Source organism: Hydra vulgaris, chromosome 05 (assembly GCF_038396675.1).
Source record: "Hydra vulgaris chromosome 05, alternate assembly HydraT2T_AEP".
Classification (NCBI taxonomy): domain Eukaryota; kingdom Metazoa; phylum Cnidaria; class Hydrozoa; order Anthoathecata; family Hydridae; genus Hydra; species Hydra vulgaris.
Window position 1 is genome coordinate 28,352,279 of NC_088924.1, and position 14,691 is coordinate 28,366,969.

At 27.1% G+C, this 14,691-nt stretch overlaps 1 protein-coding gene across 3 annotated transcripts in view; it reads right to left on the minus strand.

The window, feature by feature from the left end:
* The window catches only part of LOC136071939 (uncharacterized), a 200,667-nt gene that overhangs the window by 26,752 nt on the left and 159,224 nt on the right, over positions 1 to 14,691 (minus strand). For all 3 annotated transcript variants that reach the window (XM_065797810.1, XM_065797812.1, XM_065797811.1), the window contains 5 exons: positions 14,458 to 14,578; positions 13,639 to 13,801; positions 13,168 to 13,531; positions 12,321 to 12,429; positions 5,476 to 5,687 (listed from right to left, as the gene is read on the minus strand). In XM_065797810.1, coding sequence (XP_065653882.1) covers positions 5,476 to 5,687; positions 12,321 to 12,429; positions 13,168 to 13,531; positions 13,639 to 13,801; positions 14,458 to 14,578 — 969 coding nt within the window. The remainder of the gene's footprint in view (positions 1 to 5,475; positions 5,688 to 12,320; positions 12,430 to 13,167; positions 13,532 to 13,638; positions 13,802 to 14,457; positions 14,579 to 14,691) is intronic.

A 14,691-nucleotide genomic window follows, 5' to 3' on the forward strand; every position in this document is an offset into this window, starting at 1 on the left:
AATTATAATATGATAACATTGTCTATAAAGTAAAATAAAATAAAAAAATAAATAAAGTAAAAGTCTACCATTGCCTTTCATTAAAAAATATTAAATTAAATATTAAATAACATAAAATATTAATTTAAATTTTAGTTTAGTAAATTTATTAATTTAGTGTGTATTAATTTTATTAATAAAATTTTGAATTCAATGTATAATTCATATTTGCTGAACCTATATTTTTTTATTTACATATATATTTAAATATTTTACATATTGTATATACTTTAATTATTTACATGTTATATATATTTTAATTATTTACATGTTATATATATTTAGAAAAAAAATTATAACATCTTAATTTTATTTTATATGAAAAAAATTTTACATTTGTATATATGTAAATTTTTTTCATATAAATTTTTTTTGAGGAAACGTTACTAATATGATAGTATGAAATGTTTGAAAATTTATTGAATATATCATTATTATAATACCTTTATACTATTATTAATACTATCATCTTCACATTATTAATGTTATTACTACTACTACTATTATTATTATTATTACTATTATTATTATAAATAACAATAACAATGTTATTATTATTATTATTATTATTATTATTATTATTATTATTATTATATTGCTATAAAAGTGCTACAAAAATATTAAAGCCTGAAAAAAAATTGTTTATAAAATAATACTCAAATTAACCTATTCTTGTTGTATTATAAACTTTTAATAAAATTATTAATACTTATTTTTTCTAATTAAAGAAAAAAATTAAAAAAAAAAAAATTAAAAAAAAAAAGATAAATATTAGGATAAAAACCTGAAGAAATTGAAAAAAAGTTTAGTTATTCTGAAAATTAAAATTTTTTATAACTTTTGGTATAAAACCTAAGTAAATCTTTAAATGACATATAAAACGTCATTTAAAGATTTAGGTTTGTTTATACACACACACACACTCACACACACATGTACACAGATATGATACAAATGATAACTACTGTTTTGTAAATCAAGTTTCCAAGAGGAAATTTAATTTGCAAAGATACGCTTAGATACTATCAATAGCAGAATTACCATCCAATATATCAAATATATAATATATCCATTGATATATTACATATTTGATATATTATAGTCTTTTGTTCATTTTGCTGAAGGTGTTCTTGAAACTGCTTATAGTTTTAAGAAATAGCGTTAAATCATCTAAACTATTTAGTGATTGACTTTTATTGACGATATCTTTTATTTCAGTGACTGACTATTACTAACAATGTCTTTGTTGTGGACAAATAACTTCTTCAAGTTTGTTGTGTTTTATGCAATTTGTACACACCTCTTCTATTCACCATAATAGTTTGCTTAAAAATTTGTATTCTTTTTTTTATAACTGAACTGTTTATTTTGATTGCATAAAGTTTGTAAGATGTTAATAACTTTTTATGAATAAGCATTAGATGGTGATGCAGAAAACTTAAGATAAAGTTGAACGTAGGTTGTGTATTTATTTTTTTAGAAACTTATATTTCTGCTTATAAAATTTTTTTTGTTTATCATAGATACTGTCAGATTTGAAAGCACATTTCATTGCATTAGCGTGCCAATTGAAATCAGAAATAATTGTTCAAGATTACATAGCCTGTTGATATTAACAAATTACTATTTCCAGTTGTTCTGAGATATATACAGTAACTAAACCATGAATCAAAGCAAGTGATTTATGATATGATATATGTATATATATATATTTATATACATATATACATATATATATATATATATATATATATATATATATATATATATATATATATATATACATATATATATATATATATATATATATATATATATATATATATATATATATATATATATATATATATATATATATATATATATACACACTGTACATATATGTGTGTGTATATATATATATATATATATATATATATATATATATATATTATATATAATATATATATATATATATATATATACACACATATAAAACACTGTATAAATATATATATATATATATATAAATAAATATACATATATATATATATATATATATATATACACATATAAAACACTGTATAAATATATATATATATATATAAATAAATATACATATATATATATATATATATATATATATATATATATATATATATATATATATATAGATATAAATATAAATATACATATTCAACATCTTCACTTCCAACAAAGCTGCAAGCAACCACTATTAGAGTTGGAGTTACTGGATGAGTAAAACGAGAATGAATTTTAGTAGATGACACTAGAGATGCTAACTCTTTAGAACAGTACTTATAATAGTACTTATAATAGCCCATAATAGTACTTATAAAAAAGAGAAAGAAAAGCAATATTACGACGATGTGACAGTGGTTGAAAGTTAGCTGAAAGAGCACATCCAATTATGTTAACATTGCATTTTTGCACCTTGTCTAAAAGAGAAAAAGCATCATTCGAAGATCTGCCCCAGATAATGCAACAGTACTCCATACAAGGATGAATTTGAGATTTATAGAGATGGAGAATAGAATTTGGAGTAAGAAATTGGCGAGCACAATAAAGAGATGCAACCTTAGCAAATGCTAATTTTGTAATTGATTTGATACATGGTTTCCAAGAAAGATTGGAAGTAAGAGTTAATCCTAGAAGATGAAGGGTAGATGACTCATCAAGTACATTATTGTTTATAAATATAGGAAGATCTAGATTATTGCAATAAGAATTAGCTGAAAAAATTGACTTTTGAGTTAAAGTTTACCAGCCACTGTGAGCCCCATGCTGTAGCAGAAGTGAGATCCTTTTCAAGCTCAAATACCCTTTCCAAACAATCAGAGACGTTGGCTTCTTATCAAGACAAGCATAAATGGTAGTATCATCAGCAAACAATGCCACCTTAGACGTGAGAATATCTGGAAGATTTTTAATGTATATTAAAAAGAGTATAGGGCTAAGCATAGAACCTTGAGGAGCCCTTGAAATTACAGGATATGAAGAAGAGTGCTGTCCATCGAGGACAACTTTTATAATACAATTGGTAAGGAAGGAATCAATAATCTTAAAGATGTTACCTGATACACTGCAAGAAGAAAGCTTATGGAGAAGACCAGCATCCTAAACTTTATTAAAGCTTTAGAAATGTCAAGAGCAATAGCTTTAACCTCTCCACCTCTATCTAATGCACAATAAAACCTATCGGTTAGTACTATTAGCAAATCAGCAGTAGAACAAGAAGATTAAAATCCATATTGATGATCAGAAAGTAATTTACTAGAATAAAAATGAGAGATTAAGTGTTCGTTTATAAAAGACTCAAAAACCTTGCTTATGATAGGAAGACTTATGGGACAGTAGTTAGACAAGTCTTATTGCTCTCCAGAGGTTTTGAAAATAAGGATAACAAATGCCGCTTTCCAGCAGACTGGAAAACAAGACTCTGATAAGCACTTGTTAAATAGTTTTGAAGGTATAGACAACAGCTCCAGAGAACACTTCTGCAAGACTATAACAAGTATGTTGTCCGGACCACAAGGTGTAGAAGAGTCTAAGCAGGAAATCACTATAGATACAGAACTGGAGTAATACGAATGTCAAGCAATGGATCAACTTGTTTGTTGACTATATCAGGTAGAATACAACTAGTGGAATCAAAAGATGATATCGATGAAAATTTTTTAGCAAACAATTCAACACTGTCTTTTGGTGAGGTGACAAAGTCTAAATTATACAAGAGAGATGGAATAAAAGATTTGTCTTTATTATAGATGTTGTTTAAGTCACAAGAGCCAATTTTTTGAGACGAAATATGAGATTTTGTGACCTGAGAATAGTGGGCTTTGACATTAGAAAAAACTTTTTTACAATGGTTTTTATAGCAACAGTAAAAAGATGTTTATTTTCTGGAAAATTGTTTTGCTAATAAATATGGAAGTAATGGTTTCGATTAATAATTGCAGCAGCTTAATGAGTGGAAAACCATGGAGAAGAGTTAGGCTTGACTTGGAAGTGTTGAGAGGGAATAAAAGTTTCCATGCCAGCCTGAATCCATGAAGTTATGTAAGAAGCACATTTGTCAGCAGGAGGACGAAAGATTTCTACTCATTCATTTTTGTATCAAGGGCCATCATGAAGAAAATCACGGAAAGAGTTCCAGTCAGCTTCAAGGTAGTTGTAAGAAGTACGATGACAGAGGGATTCCGATGATGAAAAATAAGATAATAGTTTTAGAGAGATCAAACCGTGACTAGAAGCACCTAAGGATGAATGAGGTGAAACTGAGCACTGACTAGGATCAGAAACAAGACATAAGTCAAGCAGAGAAATTAAATGATTCAGTTTGTCTGGAAAACAAGTTAAAAAGTTGACTATTTGAGTTAGAGATTGAAAAAGGCAAAAGTTGTGGGCCTTAACGCCTGCAGAGTCACTGACACTAGAGCCAAGCCATTCAGTGTGATAAGCATTAAAGTCACCAACAACAACAATATTGGCTAAAGGATAAAGATTGAGGGCTTGGTCAATCTAATCAGAAATAACATCAAAAAGTGTGCAGTCTTGAGATGAAGGAGAGCGATATAGAACAAAGAAATAGGCGATTCAGTAAAGTGGTGCTAAACAAAAGCACATAAAAGAATAGTCTGTGGATTCAAACCTAGTTTCCCAACAAATGGGTGAATTCTTTTACTCAAAGCACACTATTATAATATGTATATTATAATAGTGTGTATATATATATATATATATATATATATATATTATATATATATATATATATATATATATTATAATTGTGTGTATATTATATATATATATATATATATATATATATATATATATATATATATATATATATATATATATATATATATATATATATATATATATATATATATATATATATTTATATATATATATAAATATATATATGTATATATATACATACATATATTGTATATATATATTGTATATATATACATTTTTATTTCTATGGTATGCTAGTGGTTGTATAAAAGCATTTGCAATATTTTGCAAATCTTTTCTCTTCAAAATTTGATGGGCGAAACAGTAATAATTTTGTATTTTTTTGTTCACAAATTTAAGAAAAAAATTCATTTTTGTATCAGTTTTATTAAAACAATATTTTTTATCATTTTAACCTGTTTTGAACTTAAGACACAGATGTCTCTAATTATCTCAATAAAAAATAACTCAGCCTTGATCTACAAAAAAATTTAATGCTTCAATATTTAAATAAGAAAAAGAAATATGGAACTTGCCTGAAACACATAAGTTTGTGGTTTAAATCAATCAAAATAAACATAATATATATTTATATACATACACCCACAAAAATGTAGAATGTTATAGCAATGCGACAAAAACTAAAAACAGTACATTCACATTTATGAACATTTTGATTTGCATAAAAAATCTTACCATGGATAGTACTACACTTATTAACCAATCTAAAGATTTTTTATTTCCAAAAGACATTCCATATAACAAAACAACGCAACTGCATGAGAGAACAGCAATAACACAAAGAGACCATGTAACATACTTTGCCCAATAAGGTAAGTAAAAATCTTTTTTTTTTTTGATTTCTTTCTTGAAATTATTCTCATCAAGTGTTGAACAAGATTCTATATCTTAATATTTACAAAAATAAAAATTTGAATTTTACCTTTTTTTAACAATTAAATTTAAAACTAAATAAACCTAAACTTGTAAATAATTCCAAACATTTAGGTAAAAACAAAATTAATAAAAAATTAAAGGCAAAAATTTGTGATATTATAATTATAAACCTCACCTTAATTCACTTTTTTTATTCATTATAACTTTTTCAATTATAAACTTTTTTTTCATTTTAAATTTTGATAATATAATATATAATAGTAAATTTGCATGTTGATAATTTAAAACAAAATCTTTATCAACATTTATACAATCATTTATTAAAATCAAAAAGAAATTGAAAATCTCTTGGAAACATTTGACAACAAAACCCAAAGTTGCAACAAATCCATACATTCGATCTTGTCTAAGAATAATCATATCCACTATTTTTACTTTACAAGAAATGGTTAAAATATCTTAAATTCTGTAAAGTCCCTGACGCATGGCAAGAAACAAACATAACAGCCATATCTAAAAAAGGAAAGACCACCAAACCTGGCAATTACTGTCCAATCAGACTAACATTCGTATTATGCAAAATGCTCAAAAATTTAGTTAAAAAAAATAGTTCACCAACCACAAGTAACAAACTGTTTTTCAAAGACCAACATTGCTTTGTCCCTAAAAAAGCTGCATTAAAAATCTTCTGGAAAATCTTGACTTAAAATGCCATAAAATGCTTAGTGAATCAAATACCACTTGACATTCTATGTCTTTACTTAGCTAAAACCTTTGACAAAGTGTACCATTACATTTAAACATAACAACCTACTCTATAAATTTAAAAAAGAAAGGAATTTGTGGAGAAATCATACACTTCTAATAAGCACCAAAGTGTTCTGGGTAAAAAAATTAGAAGTAACAAGTTGCATACCACTAAGTTCAGCAATAGGACCAATAGGAACAACACTATTTGCAATATTAACAATACTGCAATAAAACTATAAGAAAAACTTGATGGAAACTAACAAAAATCCTTCATGTCCTAAGAAAGTATACTATATGTATAAGGACAAGCTCAAGATTCTCATTCTTACAACAAAAAAAAAACTGATAATCGAAGGCTTAATACAGCACTTTAAATTAAAAAAAAAGGAAGTTATGTGATAAGAAGAGAACTAAATAGTTATCAAAGAAATAATATTTTTTACCAACATCAGTTTGAAGCTTCCTGACTAATATTGTCAACTCCAAGTTGATCAACCAATTCAAGAACAACTGGATTTGTACCATCAGCTAATATAGAACCTTATAAACTATTAAAGTGATAGCAATCAAGTTGCATTGTAACTATCATTACTAATTAACATTACTAAATATTAAAATTATAACTAACAATTAAACTACAAACAAGTTTACCTATCAAATGTTTTTATAGTTAAATTTAATGATACCATTTATGAATTATAACCATTATGAATAATTGTGATAATTTATTAACTGTTAAAATTTAAACTATTAAAATTATCTCCAGAAATACCTGGTCCAAGTAAAACATTAAGCAAAATAGTCACTAGGGTTGAGCTTTTACCGAAAATTTACCGGTAAATCGGTAAAATTGTTTTACCGATTTACCGGTAAAATGATGTTGGTAAATTTCGGCAAATATTGTTTTTTTAATAACGTTGAAGGATGCTTGAAAATGTTTTAGAGTGCTTGAAATGGCTCGACCAATAAATTAAAAATTTAATTAAAAATTTAATTTTCATTTTCCTGTCAACAAAGCTGTTGTTTGTTATGCTTGAAAAGTGATTTTGTTGGTTTAGTTTTGTCTAAACACTTTAAGAAAAACGTTTTTACTTTCTTGTGACTTATTTATCAATCAATGTATTTTGGAAAACGATATTACATCCACGGTCATTTACAAATAGTTATAAAACTAATATTGAGTAAATACCTATAAGTTGATATAAAAAAATATTTTTTAACACAAATAATAATAAAAATGATGAACAATGAATTAATAATAATGATAACACTATAATCATAAAAAATAATATATTGAGTATAATATTTATAAATTTACACTAAATAAAACCAATTAACTAAAATAAACAGAAAGAATTAAATAGTTTTAAATACTTAACATATATAAAAAGTAAAATAAAGAATAAGTACATCCAAGGAGATTTTTTAGATACAAAAAATTATAATAAACAACAACAAAAAAAACAAACAAAAATAAAAATAAAAACCAGACTGAATATAAAAAAGAAAAATAATAATAATACTAACAACTATAATCAATAGAATAAAACCGTTACAATAATAATCCAAAAAACTTAAAATAAACACGTCACACTCTAATATAAAATAATTGAAATCTCCAACTAACAGATAAAAATAGATTAGGTGGGTAAAAATGTATAGGAAAAGTCAACAAACGAGAAAATCAGGAACATTAAAACACAATACAAACACACACACACACACAAAACAAAACATATATCATAATATTAAAAAACATAAAAATAGGGACAAAATCACAGAAAAAATAAAATTACACAACATTTAAACATAGAAATAAATTTTAAAAAGTATATATTTTTGCTCCATCTTCGACTTTTCGAATTTATAAAAACGTTCCATATTTTTCTTAACTTTGTTTAGCATTTAACTTCTTTTTTTTTTTCATACATTTTAATTTAAAGATATCTTGTTGTTGTATTTGATTGACATTTTTTTTCTTTTTTTTTCTTTTGGCTTAATTTTGTTAATGCTTTCATTTATTCTTTAATATATATATTTTTCTTTTTTACTTTTAATAGTAATTGTTTTTTTCTAGATGATTCTTTTTTCTTTCTTTTTCACCGTTACAAAAAAGCAACCGCCATTTGCGATGTCATTGCAAAGTCTTCATCATTCATATTTATTGTGGTCTTGATCACTAAATTTGATTTGCGTTTTGGCAAAATGTCGGACGCTTGGAAACACTACACCTTAAACAAAGGGAAAACAGTTACTTGCAAAATTTGTGGAAATACAACTCAATACACAAGTTCCACAACTGGAATGTGGTATCACTTAGACAAGAAACATGGAATCAAAAAGGAAACACAGGAAAAAGTGACACCAAAAGCTGCATCACAATCAAAAAGGCCTAAGATTTCAATTTTTTTTCAAAAGCAATCAATTGAAGAAGTGATTTCAAGACTTACAGCACTGGATGGATTTAGTTTCAATGCCATTGTTAACAGCTCTTTCATTCGATCTGCAATGTCTGAAAAAGGTTATGATTTCCCAAAAAATATCACAAACAAGCAATCCAGTCAGTTAAAAAGTTTGCAACTGCCGTAAGGAATGACCTTAAAAACACTTTCAATTCTTTAGTGACAATGGGAAAACACTTTTCAATTACACTGGATGAGTACACTTCTTTGAAAAATCGAAGGTACATGAATATTAATATTCATCAAAAAAACAATCACTGGAATCTGGGCTTGACTAGAATTTCCGGATCTCTGCTGGCTTCCGGATCTCTGCTGGCTGAAAAAGCTGCAGCTGTTGTCACTGAAAAAGTGGCAGAATTTGGGTTGAAACTAGGCGACAGCATTGTCTGCTCAGTTACTGACAGAGCTTCCATGATGGTTAAGTTCAGAAAACTGGTTCCAACCAAGCATCAAACTTGTTATACCCACGGAATACACTTGGCCGTTCAAGAAGTGCTGTACAAAAAGCCTTCTCAACAAATCCAACAAAACTCATTTTGAAGAAACAAGCGACGACAACGAAGTCAGCAGTGACGAATCTGAATCTGACACCGAAGTCAGTTTTCTTCGTGCCGCCATGGATGAAAACATTCCCATTCCGAAAGTGAAAGTTTACTTGCAATCTGTCATCACAAAAGTCAGAAAAATTGTCAAGTTATTTCGAAAATCGCCTGTCAAAAATGACGTCCTTCAAGAAGAAATTAAGAAAGAGCACAGAAAAGAAGTTTCACTTATCCTTGACTGCAGAACAAGATGGAACAGTCTGCTGTCAATGATTCAACAGTTCCTCAAAGTCAAACATTCAATCAGAAAAGTATTGAAGGACATTTCTCCACATTTGATTTGTAGTGATGATGAAGAAGACGTTTTATCCGACATTGTTGCTGCTCTTGAACCAGTCAAATTAGCAGCAGAAATTAGCAATTACTTTAAAATTTGCCGACAAAATGCAACTCTTCTTATTGCTGAAGGAATTTTCAAGTTTCTTGTGAAGCAACAAGATTCACCTCTTTGCATTGCAATAAAGAGTGCAATTTTGAGACGTTTTGAAGAGAGAAGGCAGAGCAATCTTGTAAGCTTGTACAGATACCTTTCCAATCCAGAATGCTTGTCTGACATTGAAGAGCATAAAGTTTTCAATATGCTTCCGAAGTCTGTACTTCAAAAGACCACCAAAAACTTGCTGTCTTGGCTTTTTCCAACAAATCCAGATGACCTGGAGTTTATTCAAGAAGTGCATGGCTCAGAAACTCTTGACAAAAATCCACTTTCTCTTGAAGAGGAACTCAAGGAAGCAATTCAGCATTCGGCCAAAAAACAGCGACACAATTCAAACGATGAATTCAAGGCCATTTCAAAAGAAATGTTGGTCTATGAAGCGACCGGAAAGAGAACTGCAAACCTTGAACTTTTGTTCAATGCACTAGAAACCATCCCACCAACAAGTGTCGAATCTGAGCGAGCCTTTTCTGCTGCTGGATTATTTGTGACAAAAATTCGATGCAGAATTAGTGATTTCGCCGGTTATCCGGTTTTTCGGTTAACCTGATTTTCTTCGAATATCAAATATCTATTTTCGAATAATAAAAACCGACTTAAAATTTTTATAGAAAGTAACAACTTACTTATGACGCTTATTGTTTGACATCTTCTTAATTGATATCTTAATTGATAAAAGATTATAATAAATTTCTTTTATTAATTTAAATGTTAATTTAATCAGTTTTGTTTGATAATATATTCTTATAACAATTTACAATAGAAATCTCAAAGTATTACTTATTACTTATGCAACTTTAACAATAAATTTTTAAGAAAGATTTTTCGGAATATTCTGGAACTTTTTTTGCTTACTCAGCGTGTTTTTTGAATTAATAGAATTCGTTTATTTGTAAATTTGGCGGTATTTTAGTGTTATCAAATGTTCTTTAAATTATTTTTCCGGACCAAGATGTTTTGAGAACATTCAAGTTTATCCATGCTTCTATCTATGCATAACAATAAGTTTTTTAAATACACGCAATTTAACTTTATAACATCTTTCTTTTCCTGATCAAATGTTTTTATATGAGAGAATGCTTTTAAAAATCCGCTGATATTAAAACATTTTGATAAAAAAAAAATTTGCAGGGCCTATAATTTGTAATTATATTAAGTTAAACGTTAGAATGTTCCGTGACGTAAAGTGGTTTTGTAATTATAGTGCATATATATTTGATAGTGGTTGTTAATATGTTTGTACGATTTTATGTGTAATTTTTTTGTAATGTCTTCTTCCATGTTTTTACTCTCGAGTTCTTAATAAACGTCCCCCCCCCCTTTATTAATTTTTGATTATTTTTCCCACCCACCCCAAGCTTATTAAGACCCCCCGTTTATTAATTTTTACTTGTTATCAAAGTTAAATTTATATCTTAGATTTAAAAAACTCTATGAAAATCGTACTAAAAATTAAAAAATAATTTTATCAGTTACAAATAAAAACAAAAAGTTCAGCGAAAACAAGCTTTAAAAATCGTCGAACTTTATTTCTCACCAAAGTAAAAGCAAATTAAATTATATTGAAATTATGATAAAACGGCTGAAAGAAAATGTGCATTTGACAGCAAGCCGCGCTAGAATTAAAAAGTTTTATTCGTGTTTTGTAAAAAACTTTTTAATTTGAATTTATAAATTAAAATTTTTTATAAAAAATCCCCCCTCCTTTATAACCCCCCCCCTCCGTAACCGAATAGTCGGTTAACCGCAAAATGATGGGAACTGTTATCCGGTTTTTGAAACGGTTAACCGACGAAATCACTATGCAGAATGAGTGACGACTTACTTGATACACTTTGTTTTCTCAAAGCTAATTTTTTATCCAAAAATAAATCTCAAAACTAACACTAATGTGTTTTATTTACTTATTACTGCATTTTATGGTCTGTTTATGCCTTTTTATTTTTTACCGATTTTACCGGTAAATTTTGATTTTTTTTACCGTTTTACCGGTAAATTTAAAAATCGGTAAAAGCTCAACCCTAATAGTCACATATAGAATTCAGATCAAAATATGGGATGTTTTAAAGTCAAAATAGTCAAACTAGGACACAACCTGAAAAAGATCAAATTTTTTAACCAAAACACAATCCAAAATAAAAGTGAAACTGAACCAAACAGAGATGTTAGTAAGGCAAGTAGAAATGTTGGCAAGAATAAGTAGAAATTAAGGTAAATTCTCTTCTGGCTTCTTATATCATACCTATCTATACAAAAATTTACCTCATATTGTAAATCTTGTTTAACAACGTGAACAATTTTTAATTTTTTCATTAATAAACAATAACACTTTTTTTGTATTGTTTTGCATTATTATGTTAAAAATTTATTATAAAAAAACAAAACAAATTTTACCTTTTTTTTTCAGGGCAAACTTGTAATATGGATTTATTAAATGAAACACATGAACAAAAATAATTTCTACTGGAACTGTAATACATGCAGAAACTAATGCAACATAAATCTAAAAACAGATTTCATTAAAAAAAGACATTATAAACATAAAAAAATACAAAAACTTCAAATAAAAAACACATGAAGACTAGTAAAGCAGTAAAGCACTTGCTATGGAAGTAAGAAGAATTTGATCCTTTCATTACTGCATTCAACTAAAAAATTCTAAAAAACAAAAAAGTTCTAAAAAAAGCCAAAATGAACTAGAAAATTGAAAACTAGAAGTTCTGATGGGGAGTCTTGTTGAACCGGTAGCATAAAATTTCTATTTTTATTATTATTTTTATATTAAAAAGCATATGATCATAAACACAGGTGATCTTTTTTTATTAAATATTTAAAGAATTTCTAAACTTTTCCAAATACTATTTTCACTAATCAGTGCCAAAAGTTGTGGTGTCAATATTTTTTTGTGTTATTGTTGTAGTAATGAAAGTGTCTATATTCCTTTGTGTTAATGTTGTGGTAATGAAAGTATCAATATCCCTTGGTGTTAATGTTGTAGTAATGAAAGTGTCAGTATTCCTTTGTGTTAATGTTGTGGTAATGAAAGTGTAAATATTTCTTTGTGTTAATGTTGTGGTAATGAAAGTGTCAATATTCCTTTGTGTTAATGTTGTGGTAATGAAAGTGTTTGAAAATTAAAATATTTTAATTTTTTACTAAAATTAAATTCTTTTAATGAAAAACTTTAATGAAGTATAAAAAATTGTTAGATAAAAAATTGTTAGAATTATGAGAAACAAACCTGTTGCCACGAAAAATTTATTCCTGATATTTTGTTATTATTTACTGGATCATTTGACACTTTGCCATAAAACATGGTACTAGCTGTCATTTGCACAACAACTAATAAAACAGCAACAGATAATCGTTCACAACGATTAAAAATACTTCTTGGTGGACGAGTAAAAATAGAGAACCACAAATGTTTTTCAAAAAAATCATTTCGTACTCTTGTTGTAAACAAATAACTAAAATGCGTCAACTCATCAGAAGCTGATACTGGTATTGTAACATCTAATAAACAATCACCTTTGTCGATTGCAATCCAACATTTTGCCATAAAATAATATCGCTTATCTGTTTGTAGGTCAAGAACTTCAACATTTCTTAAATAAAATATAAAAAAATTGATTGCACGCAAAATATCTATCTTGGTTGCCATTCTTCATAATGATATTATGGAGATAATATCATTAATTTAATTTAAAATTACCTCAAGTACCAACCACCACCATTATTATCATGCCAAAGTCGAATATAAGTTAGATCTCCCAAACAGTTTGGTGTTGTTAATATAAAAGAGTCAGAAGCTGATCTTTGAAAACATTGTCGTTCAGTATCAATTAGTCTGTGCGTCTTTGTTTTTGCAATATCTCCTATAAAATGCTTTAATTAAAAAAAATTAATACCTTTACTTTATGTTTGATAAAAAACTGATCTCATGAGTACAGAAACCTTTGATATCAATGCAATGTACTGCTTTCAACACTAAGTTAACTTTTTGATGGTTTTAACGCAAACTAATGTTTTAGGTATCATGGTTGATATAAATATTTGTTCTCCTTCCCCCAACCTTAAACTAACCGACATTTATTACTTAAATAATGAGAGTTATCTTTTTTAAATAACTGATATGCTTAACTAATAAGTTGACACTTGATAATTTATTGTCAAGTGTCTTCTTTGTAATATTTTCTTTCACTTATTAATTTTCAAAACAATAGTAGGAGCAGAAGAGGCTCCTTACCTTAGCCATACTAAAGACAACTTACCTAGAAAAAGGAAAACTCTAATATAAAAACCATAATTTAATCGAGAGTAAGGGTGTAAAGAGAAAAATGTTTTTTTAGAGGTAGTATCACAATAAAAAATATCTGCATATAACTATAAAAAAATTTCAATGAACCTGCCAAGATTATTCTTTTAAAAAAAAAAAAAAAAAATAAGACACTTTTGCAGAGTTTGAAATTTCAGATGCAGTTTAACTATATCTATTGAATTTTTTAAAATACGTTGATTTTTTAAAGCTTACCAGCTAATATAAAATATATTTTTGAAGTTGTCCCAGCATGAATACGATCACCAGTATTCACAGTAATCTGGTATAAGTAGCTATCTTCAGGAGAATTATCAGGAAGTGGACAAACACCATACTATAAAAAAAAAGAACCAGAGAAAATGTACTACAAAACAGTAATTTAACTAAGTTACTTTGAAAATAAATAAAAATGGCATAACTTTTTTTGAATAACTTTTAATTATGTAA